The following is a 14,443-nucleotide window of genomic DNA, read 5'->3' on the forward strand; positions in this document are numbered from 1 at the left end:
CTCGCTCAAGAGTTTGAGCTCTGAGCAACAGCGGTTCGAGTCCAGCCCGAGCTGAGCAGCCGCTGAGCTGCCAACAGGTAGCAGGATAGCTCAGCAAAAAAAAAAAAAAAAGAAAGAAATTCAGTTGTCTCAAAGTGAACCTCAGCAATGTGGGATTGTATCTAACTTGGGTTTTGTGTCTTTGGTTTTAGCCATCATTACAGAGAGAACAAAACATTTTATCTTGGACTTCCAAAAGGAGCAGTCCCTCTCCTCCTTATAAGTCCCGCCCCTGCCCCTCCATGCCCTCCCTGTTTAAAATCCTTTGTTTTGGGTTTGTCCTTGTAATTTTTACAGATCTGACTTCATTTTTGTCAAGCCTTCGCCTGAGCTTAGGAAACCAAGTACTGTGTAAGCAGCCTTGTAAACAAACACATTCCACTCTCAGTTCTTTTCAGATTGGGGCATTCTGTACTTGGGGGATTGTCCCTAGCAGTGTTCCTACCAAGCCCGCTCTCTCATACAACATGCCCTTGGCCACATACCTCTAATATCCAACTCTAGCATCTGTTAAGGACATTGAAACACAGCACAATTAGGAAGATAAACAGTGTCACGAGGGAGAGGGAGACTGGGAGATTCAAACTAAAGTCCATAAAAGGGGACTTGGTTTACCTGCTATGTAAGATATTTTACTCTGTATCTTTATTGCCATTAGCAAGGACACTTGAATAGAGGGCATGCCTAGGGTGGCTCTGCTTCTGGCCATGGGTGGCAGGTGGGAGCTCAGGTGGCCCTTATTTTTACTCCTGCTGGGGCCCGGGACTACCTTAAGGCGTCCCTGGGTTATCGCCTCCTTACCTCCACTGCACCTGACCATCTCTACCATATTTTTGACTCCCAAGACTCTGAGTGCCTTGCATACGACTTTCTTTCTTTCCACCAGCTGTAAAATTTAGCTCAATTCAACAAATAATTTCTAAAACCTGCCAGGAGCCAGGTTTCCTGTGATGGGTGCTTTCAAAGTGCAGTATGTATGGACTCCAGTTCCAGCTCTGTATTCCAGTGCAAATGATAGACAAATAAAAGACCATTAAATAATTCTTGTCTGTCTCCTGGGAGTCTGATAACCTGCCTCAAGGGGGTTGTTGACAAGTCTCTGTTTTCCTAAGGAATAATGATAACGGCCCAGTGCTAAGTGTTTTATATTAAACCTTCCAACAGGAGGGTGCTATAATGATCCTCATTTTATAGATGAGGAAAGCCTTAGTCTGAGCAAGGCAGGCCGACTTTCTGAAGGCCCCCATGCTAACGAAGAGTGGAGCTGAGACTCAAAGCCAGGGTTTTCTTTCTTCCTATGACAACTTAGAGCTCTGGGAGAAGCTTCAGAGAGCAAGAGGCAAGACATGGAATCTAGACTGTTTGAAGCCCAGGCTGAGGGTCCCCTGGGGAATGCCTCCCTGGAGTGACTTCCTGTACGCCTCACTCATCCTAGGGCAGAGAGGGCGGCCAACGTCATCCAGAGCTCTTTGGATGTTGACACTGAAGCCAGACGGGGCCTTTTCTTCTGGAGGGTGATGGTCTAGGGTGTTGCTCCTTGCACATGCAGTACTACCTTGCCCAGCACCCCTTGGGGAACTCACCCAACCAGTAGGGCTCCTGTAGCTGTGCGTGCTAGGGTGTCGGGGGTGTGAATCCACACCCTGCCAGGCTGTACTAGGTGCCCAAGCTTGTAGGACAACTGGTCTGGCCCATGCTCGGAGCCAAGGGCTTCCGCCAGGGAAGCCAGAGGAGGGAGGTAGAGGTGAGCTTCGGGCCCTGGCTGCCACTGTGACAGCATTGACCAGCTGGTTCCGGTCAGACGGCTTAAGTCCAACCTCTCTTCCTTTCCTCGATCGAGATCTAGGAAACCAGAGTGATCTTCATTATAACGGGGTTCATGTTGCTTACTTGTTCAAAGCCTTTCAGTAGTTTCTTTCCTGTCTCACTTAGAATAAAATCCAAATTCCTTGCACGGCCTTCACCTTTACTGTTTAGAGTAAGTGTGGTCTGAAGATGGGAGTGCCTTGGCGTCTGTCCGCTGGGAGCTTGTCAGAAATGGGGCTCTCAGGCCACAACCCTGAACTGCTGAATCCGAATCTGCATTTTACCACAATTCCCAGGTGATTTGTATGCTCACTAAAATTTGAGAAGCCGGCCCAGACAAGCCCTGTGATTTTCCTAATCCTCCACCCCCCCAAAGCTGCCCCCACCCTCACTGATCATTTATCCCTTATCCAACTTATCACAATTTACAATGATTTCACTTGCTTATTATCAATCTGTCAGCCTAGAATACAAGCACCTTGAGGACAGGGGCCACCATTAGTTTTGTTCATTATTCTACCTTTAGCATCTAGGTGAGCCAGCACATAGTAGATGCTTAAGAAATGTTTGTTGAATAAATGATGAGTTTTCTACCTTTAACCTTCTAACCCAGTGTCTCCCAACAAGGGAGCTATTGGTGAGACAATTCTTGTGCAGACTTGTATGGAATACGGCAGGATTTAACATCCTTCGTTCCCACTCACTAAATGCCAACAGAACCCCCAAGTCATTATGACACTCAAGAAAGACACTCCGACACCTTTCCAAAGCCTCCTGGGGGATGATATTACCCCTGGTTGAGACCATAGCCCTAACTAATTTTGTTTGACCATGTCCAACTGGACAAACCTTGTTGTATGCTGTGGGGTCCAATAGTTAGGAAATTCAGGTTTGAATCCATTCACTACCTACTATATGACCTTGAGCAAAATCACTTAACCTTTCTGGGCCTCATCTATGAATCAGGAATCTCAGAACGTGCTGAGGATTAAATGAACTGACTGTGCGAGTAGCACCATGCAAATAGTCGGCTCTCATTATGTGGCAGCTAGTAGGCAAATGGAGGCATATTATTCTAGGAACTCTGGGGAATCCCAGAATCCTAGAATCAGAATGCTGGAGTTAGAAGAGATAGATCACCCATGCCCTTGGGCAGGCAACGGCCTGGTATTTTTATTCTAAATTGTGCACCTGAGGCTGAGAACTCAGCCACAAAGTAGCAAGGCTGGGTGCATGATTTAGTGTCCAGTGCCTGTCTGGACTTAAAAAGTGACCTCCACAAGTTTCTGCTGCCTGGAAGGGAGCAGCGATGCCAAGGGGTAGGGGCAGAGAAACTCGAGGCAGGCTCCTGGCAGGGGATGGAGGGTTACCCAGGACTGTGGCAAGAATGTGGGACATCCTCTTAGCAGCAGGGGGAAGGCTTCTGGCAATCTTTTTTTTTTAAGGTTAAAATTAAGTTCCATATAACTTTGAAAGAATAGGCCATTGCATCCAAAACTCGATAAATGCAACCAAAACATTACAGTATAGTCTTGCTTTTGAATATAGATGTGAAAATTCTAAACAAAATATTAACTCACGGAATGAGCAGTGTTTCAAAAGAATAACATACCGTGGCTGACCAGGCAATATGCCAAAGATGGCTGAAAGTCACAAAATCTACCGGTATAAATGATTATCACCACAAATTAAAGGAGAATAATAATATGGGACTACAGCAGCAAATGTGAAGTATCATCTAGAAAAAAGTATTTGGAGGGCACTCATAATGAAGGAAACTATGTACTTCCATACAACAAAGAATATTTACCTGTGGTGGTTTTTTAATTAAAGTGGTGTAGCGTGAGGTTGGCCCATGGCTTGTGGTCATCACCAGCAGTGGAGTTGATTCTGAGGCCAGCCTCTCTTCAGGGAAGCATGAACCTTGAATAGAAGACTGAAGCAGGCTTGGGATCCCTTTGCAATGCAACTTGATCTTGATATTTAAAGATTAGGGATCCACACATTTAAAAGACCAGAAAACTCACTCCCATTTTATTTATTTATATATTTTAAAAAACATTTATTAACCAGAAAAATAATTATGGAAATGGGTAGAGAGCATGAGACAAGAGTCTGTAGTAGGTCTGGGTCCTAACCCTTGTTTGATAGACAGCTGTGTGGCCTTGGGTAAGTTACTACTCTCTCTGAGCCACTGTTTTCCCATCTGAAAAATGAAGACTGGATTGAGAGGTAAGCGAAATGATATAAACTTCCATGAAATAAACCATAAAATGTTATTTGGGGGCACATTCACCTGGCATGGCCCTAGCAAAATCCTCCTGAATACCTTATCTGGTATACCTCCAAGTGGGCTGCTCCCGAGTATGAAAGCCTCTTAGATGTGCATGTTAATTGAGTCCTGCAATGCAGATTTCTTCTTGGATCTAAGTTAATTCAAAAAAGAAGGAATGGGACATTGGAGAGATTAACAAATAACAAATCCATTATAATCACCAAACGAGGCTGCTGTAATAAGGGCCATTTAATAAAATGTAAGAAGCCCTTTTCTATAAGGGGGAAGAGAGAGGCCAGGAGGCAAGTCAAGTGCAGCTGTTTGAGCCTCTGCCAGTGGCCTGATCTCACCAGAAAATTGAAGTTAGAAAGCAACAAACTTCCAGATTCAGTGATCTCAGATTAATACTGCCTTCCTCTGCTGTTTCCTCCCACCCCCACGTCCTTTCTGTCCCTTTCTCCCCAACACAGGCACCTGGGTCGCTTGGTGCTTTTCCGTGTGGTTGGGATGTCAGCCGACAGCCCTGGTGACTGGAGCTCTGGGAGGCGGCAGCTACCTCTCGGGTTTAGCATTACGTCATCCTTTCTAGACCCAAATTTATCTCGCTGCACACACAGACCCGCAGCTCTGAGCTGCTGCTGACTTGAGGAGAGCTTACGCATGAAGTTAGGCAAGACTGACTCACTGGGCAGAGGGAAAGGTTTTCTGCTGTTCTTCACGTTTCTGGGCTCTGAGGGGAGCAGAAGGGGATTCTGCCATTGTCATTTGGCGGGGGGGGGGGGGGGGGGGGGGGGGGGATGGAAAAATGTGTAACTGTTATGGTTCTCATTTAGGAGCTCAGGACTCACCCTCCCCTGTTCCCAACCCTGATTATTTGAATTCCCTTATCCTTAAAGATAATTGCAGAAAACAGTGCCCTGCATGGTAAGCACCTTGTAGTTTTCAAGGAAGTTCTCCTAAGCCTCTTGTGTCACCAGCACAGTAACTTTGGACTTGTAGCTTCGCCTCATGATCCCTTCCCCTTTTTCCATCTCTTCTATCTGCAGAAAAGATATAACACAGACCAGCCTCCTTCATTGTTCGTGAATCTGCAATAAATCATTTGAAAATCTGCATTGACTAAAGTGTGCAGGGAAATGACCCCTAAGAACAGTGAGCTTTGCCTGCTTTCTCCAGAAAGTAGATTGTCCCCATTGGGCTATGTTTGTTATAGGCCTGGAGGACTCCGGGGGACTTTTTCCATCTTCAAATGAGACTCCCTGAGAGAGCTACTTTAGGGAGAGGACAGAACCAGAGACAATAGGTAAGATTCCAGGGTCTTTTGTCTGTAGACTTTGGAAGCCATGCTTTTCCTCAGTTTCCCCATCTGCATTTGTTCATGTGAGCAAAAGAAAGGCCATGGCTGCCTCTGGGTTCCTCTAGGCTGGGATTGGTGCTGAGGGATGGTTTGTGGGTACCAAACATCACTCTCCCGAGGCCAGAGCTCCAAGCTTAGTGCTGTAGGAGGCCCTTGTGGCCAATGTCCAAGCAAGAACTACAGGAGTCACCCAAAGCAGGGAGAAAGAAGTGGCACTTTTAATTGCTGTTAGAAAAGTCTAGATATTTCTATACATAAATCAGCCCTTAACATTGTCCACTGCCCACTATCACCTCCTTTCTTCTTCAAAATATGCAGGTGGCCTTTTGGTGGCTCTCACCCTACTTTCCATCTTCTCATCTCCTTGGCCATGGCTCTAAAAAAAGGACTGGCTAATTCATCTGGCGATCAACTGTGAAAGGCCAGGCACGTGCACCAAGCATCTTGCTTTCTCTTAATAACCTGCTAGAGCTTATGATCTGTGGATTTAAACCCACCTTGAACCCATGTGTATTTTCAGTTTGTACTTTTTTTTCTTGGTTGCATATCACATGGTTTACCTCCAATTGGGTAGACTTTTATTTGTCATAAAACTACCTCTTTTAAGTTCCTGGGGTAGCTCTTAGCAATTTGGGATCTAAAGCTTAAAGGGGGTCTACAAGTGGTAAAAACTAACTTTCAACCTAATAATTTCTACCCTCAACTAATAGATGTTGTAACGGAATAGGTATTTTCTTTTAAATAATTCTTCCCCTACCCAACGTGTCCTTTTTTGAGGTGGAGGGTGGTTATTACCAACACCCAGTGGGAAAGCCTAGATCTTAAATGACCTAGCCAGCAGCTGAAAAAGCACAGTTCCTGTTTTAAAGTCTTTACAAAAAAATGAATTCTCCCATGGTTTGTGAACACCTCTCATTTTGGGTCTCCCTGCATTTGATGGAACATTTACTTGGTTCTTAAATGTGGTGCCAGGTGTAATATTTTAAAGGGCTGGCAGAATTTTGCAGTTTTTGACCTCATTAGAAATCTTGTTCACCTTAATAAAAGGGGGGGGTATTAAAATGCAGTATGAAGCCCATGACATTTTTGAGAGTACGATTTTCATTTTGAGACGATATTTTCTGCAGTAGCCACTGGAATTTCTCCCCTCACCAAGAGCTTCCTGTTATTTTGGATGTCCACCAGCAGGTTAAAATAATCAGGGTGGGAAAAAGTTATGGATGTTTACACAATTCCCAGCTTGTTCCTAGAGCATTCAACAGTTAGGACTCTCTTGCCTTTCCTCTCCCTACACCAATGGTCCTCAAACGGGGGTGACTTTGTGCCCCAGGAGACATTTGGCAATGTCGGAAGACATTTTTGGTTGTCATACCTGAGGGTTGGTGGTGTGCTACTGGCATCTAGTGGGTAGAGGCCAGGGATGCTGCTGAACATCCCACAATGCACAGGTTGCCTGTTCCCCCGCCTCCCCCCGCCACCTCCCCGCATGGAAGGAATTATTTGCCTCCAAATGTCAATAATGCTGAGGCTGAGAAACTCTGGTCTAGACTTTGATGACTAAGTCTAGACTTAGACTTTGAGATTGAGGGCTTGGAAAGAGGGTGATGGTGAGGGCAGCCATTGACATTCTTTTAATATGGTCCCTGGTCTCGTTAGCTACCGCTTTCAGTTCTGTTTATGGAGACCATGAGCGGAAACAATGATCATGGCGTCCATTTATTGAGTGTATGTACTAATGTTGGAATTATTTCATTTAATCTTCACAATAAGCCCTACTGATTTTACACCTGAGAGCAAAGTCTATATCTGTTTCTCTCATTACTGTGCACGTCATGTACAGTGCCCGACACGTAGGCCCTCAACGTTTGGATAAATTGACTAATTATATCCATTTTACACACTAAAAAAATGAGGCTTCAAGAGTCCACACACTTAGAGTAAATAGCAGAGTCAGGATTTGCATTGAAACCTGTGTGACTTGAGCACCAAGTTACTTACCCAGGGAATTATATCCTTCACTTGCAGCACCAGAGAGGTTTTCTAGCCTATAAAATCACTAATGAGGGGCTGAGAGAGGAGAAAGAAGTTTTCAAAAATAAGACAAAAAACTACCTCTGCGTGGAAGTTGAGGTAAAAGGACCTTTCAGAGCCGTCTCTGGTTCTGATAGGATCATCCCTTGTTTCTAAACGGTGATTTTGGCTTTACAAGTGTTTCTGTGTATGCTGTTGAGTAGCTGAGGCACAGAAGTTACATGAGAAAGTAGTAGGAGATAGAGGACTGGAACTTTGGATAAAAAATGCTCCATCTACTGGGTACCCGCCGAGAGTCGCTGAGAAAAGGATTCCCAGGAGTAAGCTCAGCTCGCTCAAACCCTCCCTCACTGAAGCAAAGCCCAGCTAACTTCTTAGTCTTTACACCCTGGAGAGAGAAGCCAAAAAGGACTACACCTCCCAGCGACCATTGCGAAATTAGGAAGAGCGCAGGCGCACTAAAGCGGCGTGCATACTACGATTCCCGGCGTGCAGCGGGCGGGGGGGGCGGGACTACATTTCCCAGGAGGTAGAGGAAGGGGCGGGAGGGGGCGGGCCGCAGCGCTGCTCCCGCCCCTCCCCCGTGCTCAGGAGGAGAGGTAAACAAACCGCGCGCGGGCTGCTGGCTGCGCTGCCGGGGCAGCGAGGGTGGTGGGGCCCTGGGGGCTGCTGACAGCAAGTCCAGCTGTGGCGGGGTTGGCCCGCCCACCTGACCGCTGCACATGTCCCGGGGCGGCGCCGGACTGTAGTCGCCTGCGGCGCCTCCTGTCGGCCAGGGAAAGGAGCGCGGAGAGGCCCCGATTGCCACCGCTTTGCCCATGGAGCGGGTGCGGATGATCAACGTGCAGCGCCTGCTGGAGGCGGCCGAGTTTTTGGAGCGCCGGGACCGAGGTAACGGCTGGGCGCCGTCGCCTCCTCCTGACCCCGCGCACTTCTGCTCCGCTCGGGGAGTGCGGTGCCGTGAGTGTGGGTGTGCGTGTGAGGAGGTGCGCGTGAGAGGGGTGGTGCGCGTGTGAGGAGGTGCGCGTGAGAAGTGAACGTGTGCGGAGGGTGCGCGTGTGAGGAGGTGCGTGTGAGGAGGGTGCGCGCTTGTGAGGAGCGGTGCGCTTGTGAGGGGAGGCGCGCGTGTGCGGAAGGGGGCGCGTGTGCAGGGGGCGCGCGTGCTAGTTTGTGAGGGGAGGGGTGTGAGAAGCCGCACATGTGTGAGGGGAGCTGGGTACCTGCGTGCATGCATGTGAGGGGAGGTGCCTGCGGGTCTGGGTCTGTGCAGGCGGGTGAGGGGCGCGCAGAGCTGGCGGAGGAGGGAGAGGCACCCGAGGCGAGGGGAGGGCGGGTGTGGAGAGTGGAGGCGTACCCGAGCGTTTGGGAGGCGAGGGGGCGGGCCGAGCTGCGGGAAGGGGTGTGGGCCGCGCAGGTAGGGGTGGGGGAGGAAAGGCTGGGAGCGGGGATCAGGGCGCCACTCACGGGGAAGGGAGCTCTGAGAATCCAGGGGTGAGGAGAGGGGGTGCCTTTAGGGACGGAGACTAAAAGAGTTGTAGAGATTGGGGTATACAGAGTACGAACGCTGGCAGTTGTGTCAGGAGAGAAAATGTCCTTCTAAAACTAGGGGATTGGATTATGTTTAAGTACACAAAAATGTGGGGCCTAGAGACCCCCTTCTAGAAAATGCTGAAGCAAGTGAAATAACTGAGGTGAACGGTAACTGGGCTCCGCAATTAACGTGTTTGAGTCAAGAATTCCTGGAGAAAAGGATTTTGTAGAGGGGTACACTACTTGCAAGTATCCATACACCTTCCCCGTTGTTGTTGTTTGGGGTCCGCATGTAGTGTCCCAGGATGGATATCCAGGCAAGCACTGGAAATTTTATCTTCCAACCAGAAGTCGTGAAAACATATTGCCTCTTTTCCCTCCTCCTGTTTTAACAACCGTTTACTGCAAGGACTTCAGATCTGTGCACCCGTGGATTTGGGTAGGTTCCTCTTACCATGTTTTCTTTTCTTGCTGTCTCCTTAGAGTGTGAACATGGCTACGCCTCAACGTTCCCCTCCGTGCCGAGCCCCCGGCTGCAGCATTCAAAGCCCCCACGGAGGTTGAGCCGGGCACAGAAACACAGCAGTGGGAGCAGCAACACCAGCACTGCCAACAGGTAGCGAGCCTGGGAGGCGTAGAACGGGCAGCCCGAGGGAGGGAGCGCACGCTTAGGCAGAAGTGCCGGCCCTGCCGGCCTCAGTTCTCCAGTACCAAATCAGGAGTGATACTAACAGCCAAATGGGTCCCTTAACCCACCACCCCTGGGGGGTTTGCCCTTTTAAAATAAAGTCTAGGAATCATAACCTGACTTTGTATGGAAGGGAAAGAATCGAATCTGGAAAGACAACCGAAAGGAGTTCTTGCCGGGATTAAGTGGGGAAGTCTGTGACTGAGAGGGACCTGAAGTTGAGAGACTTGGCAGCGTGCGTTCATGCGTGCAACTACATTGCTAAAAGTAGACATGGGCCAGCTTTACACTTGGATAATCCAGGAATTTTTAAAACTCAGAAATAGTTCAGGCAGGATATAAAGCAGAGTCAGGGTTTCGTTCAAGGAATAGAAATATTTTTAGGTAGAGTCGGAAGCTGGTGGATATGGTCTATTGGTTGTTTAAGGATGAAGGGAGAGACTGTGCTGTGCAAGTTTTGCCTCTTATTTAATAAGATTGAATTAGTAAGGGAGCTTTGAAAGCCAAAAGAAAAACAGGAAAGATGCATATTCTTCTGTCAGAACAGACCTAGAAAATACTTGTCTGGATATACTCAGACATAGTTGACATACGTTTTTTGAAAAATTTCGGTAGTGTCTGGCTGGCTCTTCAGTGTTTTTGTTCCAGAGAATTCATCTTACAAGGAATTTTTAAAAGGCCATCTTAAAATCAGCAAAACCTGCCTTTTCCATCGTTAAGAGGAATTAAATGACACCTTTTTACCTGATTCCCAAAGATTTGTGTTAGAGAATATAAACATTCATTTTGGAGGGGCATAGAGCAATCTCTGAGTAACTCAAGTTTGCTTGAAGGCCTTGTAGAAGACAGGTAGTTGAGTAGTCATTGAGGGAGGGAGCCGGAGTAGGTGCTCTTACTAACTGATGTAGGAAACCTGAGGCTTCCATAGATAACAGAGCTCAAAATGTTGGATCTTCCCACTCTGCAATTCTGACATCATTGAAGCAAAACTAAGATTCAGTCTTTTTCCTTTGACTCATCTTTAAAGCTGTATGTTTCCTCTTTGGCTACATTTCTTCATTAAGGCTAATCTGTATTTTTAAATTTTTAATTTTAAAATAATTAGCCATAAGCTTAACATGCTATATTTACATTTATGTGTGGGTCTAGAGAGTTTGTTGTGGTATGGTAGGTTTGGGATGAAAATATGTACCATGACATATAGTATTTAAAAAATACAAATGTAAATTTTCTTGCTCTTCATAGTTTCTCTGGTTAAGGTATCAACAATTAAAACCTACTACACTCAGGAATTTATGGGTTTTTCAATCCATGTGTGAATTAAAAAACATTTTTTGGGGGGGCTGGCCGAGTGGCTCACTTGGTTAAGAGCTCTCTCAAGAGTTTGAGCTCTGAGCAACAGCGGTTCGATGCCCAGCCTGAGCTGAGCTGCCCGCTGAGCTGAGCAGCCGCTGAGCTGCCAACAGGTGGCAGGATGGCTCATCTTTAAAAAAAAAATAAAATTTTTTTAAATTTGAAGACATAGGAAGAGTATCAGATAGGAAGTCAGATCTGGGTTCTGTCATGCTACAAGTATTTATTGAGTCTTTATCTTCTGGAAATCAGGTATATGATGTCATTGCATTTTCTCTCTTGTAAAATGAGGGGATGGACTATATACTGCCCCTTGAAGTTCTTCTATGACACTGATTTATTGACAGTTTTAGAAATCAGTTACTATATTAGTTATTCACTATACCACCCCATCTTTGCAGATGTGACATTTTTATGAATAACTCAAAAATTATATAGGCATAAATAAGATGTGCATTTCTGGATTTTACCAATTATGTTATAGGTTATTAATAAGTCTTTATCATCCATTGACTTACACTGCTCAGCTTGGAGTTTTGACTAACTGATGTTTCTCTTTCATGCTAGTGTTCCTGTTAGGATTCCATTGTGTGTAAGACCACAGTGCTAATTATTATGTATTTTAGCACAGCATGTCAGAAAATTTGTAAAATTACAAGCAATGCCATGTTGTTCTTTCAGTACCCAAAGGAAAATAACTACATGTACATGGACCACCTAAGACTAAGGAAGGTCATTTTTCATGGGACGATAAGGAGAGAGAAATAGATTTTAGAATATATTATCTCAAAGACTCCTCATGTGTGGGGTTTAGGCTGAGGCCTGTAGATGAAAACTAGGAGGTTAAAGTGAAGCACTAGAAATGATTTCTCCTTACCATTCTTAAAAATTTCTGCTTTGTGAAGCAGGGGAGCCAAGGATCAAGTTCCAGTACTGAGGTACTTGGAAAATAGTGTTGTTAGTCCATTTCAGGGGGAAAACTGTAGACTTCCTGTTAACTTTAAGCCTTTTACTAGGTTTAACAACCTTTATTATACTGTTATATAAAGCAGAAAGAAAGAAGACTTGTAAAAATTCTCATTTATTAGTCCTCTGAAACAAGGAAAGGACATAGAGGTAATGAGTATAAATGTCTTATTTTCCTAATTAAAAAGCTGCCTATATGCATATCCTGTTACGCATTTTGAACATTGGTATCTTGTGTCATAAAATGACATTTGTTTCCCTGACATTGTAGCATCTTTAAGATATAATGTTTGTTGATTTCTCCCCCCTAATAGTCTCAGGTGTAATATGATATTCCTGATACAAAATGTTATTTTACAAGTTTATGTTGCAAGTTGACTCATAATATAAATTCCTATTCCTCCTTTCCCTCAAGTCTTGAAATCTTATTTTCACGGAAGTACAAAGGAGAGACAATAATGTGATGTTACAAGTTTGTACCATGAAAATCCCAGTAATTTTATTATTTGGGATCCTTCTAATAATATATAATTATTTTTTAAATAGATGGTTGACTTCACTGTATTCTTGGTCATGCCTTTCTGGCACACTTCCTAAAAATCACCCTTGCTAAAATGTTACTGCTATTAGAGAGCTTGGCTGCAATTGGCTCTCTGCTCATTGAGGAGCAATCAGATAAGCTAAATTCCTAGCTTCTTTACTGTTTCATCTCACAACTGAGAAATCTTAAAATTTTTCTGAGTCATCTTTAAAACTCTAATAACGCTACTCTTTGTGGCTTCAGTGTAACACTGATTTCCTCCTAAGTATCTCTTGAATCTTCCTCCTTTTCTATCTTCATTATTACCCTCCTAATCTAAGACACCATCATCTCTCACCTGGACAAGTGCCATAACCTCCTTACTGGTATCCCTGCAACCACTCTTGCTCCAGATACAATTCTGATGAATTATAACGGCTAGCCTTCTTTCAGTTTCTTCAGTACACCATGTTTCCTATCTCTTTGCACATACTTTGTTCTCTGCTGGGAATCATTTTTCTTCCCCTTTTGCTAAGTTATCTCTATAATATCTAATAACACTCTTACTTCAGCGCAATCATAACTTCTTCAGGAAAGCCTTTACTCATCTGCCAAAGTTGATCAGGTATTCACATCCCTCATGATACTCCTACTTTTCCTTCATAGTGTTTATCACAGTTTGTAGAAATAGAGATATCTGATTGTTGGATTAATTCAAGTCTCATTCGTTGGACTGAAAACTCCATGAAGGCAGGAATTTAATCTCTTCTGCTTAAAGATTTATCCCCAGCACCTATCATAGTGCCCTGTGATATACGTAGATGTTTCTCATAGAATCGAATGCTTTCAAACTCCAGGTAGACTGTTCTAAATTGGAACCGACTTTTTCTTTTGTGCTGAGCACCAAATTAGATTCTGGAAGGAGAAATTTTAGAAGATGCAACTCCTGTTTGGCAAACTCTGTGATTACTTTGTAGTCTAAAGGATGTTAATAATACATTTGGACAGGAAAACAATGTGTAGTGTTTGAAGAATAAAAATCTTCAAACTGCCAGTTCTTTAAACGAGTATATTATAGTAGACTACAGAATGCTACAATTAATTTTAAACAACACTCATTGTTTCCTGTGTCATGAAAATAAAATACCAGAACTTGTGTTGCAAAGAATCGTAAGTCTGTCAAATATTGTCAGTAAATATTGGTATGTTCCTGTGACACATACATAGTAATCATATTATTTTACGATGACCTAGAAAGTAGTGAGTACTAATTTATGCTTGAATTTCAAGCTGAGGAAAAATTTCTTCTCTTTAGTACTAAAGAATCTCACAGCAGCTATATTTCAGTTCCACCTGCTAAGATTGAGGACACTATAAAACAAAACAACTTTCCTTTTGCTTATAAGGTTTTAGTTTAACTTTTCTTCATCTACAGAATAATGAAATGTTTTAGTTGTATTTTAGAGGAAATTATTGTATTGTATTTTCCACTTTATCTTTTGAGGCTGTCTTATTGATGGATTATTAGTTTTTTGAGTTGGTGGTGGTGAATTCTTTTTGCAGGATAGTTACAGAGGATTTTTTATTTCCAGTGAAAGTAATTTGAGATTTGTTATATCTTCTGTTCTTATTCTTTTTTTTTCTTTTTGCATTTTTATAAATAGCTTTAATGTCTGGCCTAATAGATGATAGATGGATTTTATAGTTGCTTCTGCATTTAATATGTTGCCGCATCTTCTGTTTTTAGTCCTAAACATGTACCTATTTGTTCACAGAATAATTGGATGAAGCCTTATTTTTTGTGAAACTTCTTTCTACTTTTCTATGTTTTTCAAATTTTCTATATTAAGAAATAGTTTCTGTGTCTTTGTCCAATAG

The 14,443-nt window shown here is 44.1% G+C and overlaps 1 protein-coding gene across 2 annotated transcripts in view; it reads left to right on the forward strand.

Moving 5' to 3' along the window:
- MXI1 (MAX interactor 1, dimerization protein) overlaps window positions 1-14,443 on the forward strand; it is a 71,900-nt gene that overhangs the window by 10,087 nt on the left and 47,370 nt on the right. Inside the window, exons 1-2 of one of the 2 annotated variants that reach the window (XM_019646586.1) lie at window positions 8,086-8,399; window positions 9,522-9,654. In XM_019646586.1, the coding sequence (XP_019502131.1) occupies window positions 8,327-8,399; window positions 9,522-9,654 (206 nt within the window). In that variant the 5' untranslated portion in view covers window positions 8,086-8,326. Of the gene's footprint in view, window positions 1-8,085; window positions 8,400-9,521; window positions 9,655-14,443 lie in introns of those variants that run through there. The other variant, XM_019646584.1, reaches the window with a different exon arrangement.

Source organism: Hipposideros armiger, unplaced genomic scaffold (genome assembly GCF_001890085.2).
Source record: "Hipposideros armiger isolate ML-2016 unplaced genomic scaffold, ASM189008v1 scaffold_105, whole genome shotgun sequence".
Lineage (NCBI taxonomy): Eukaryota > Metazoa > Chordata > Mammalia > Chiroptera > Hipposideridae > Hipposideros > Hipposideros armiger.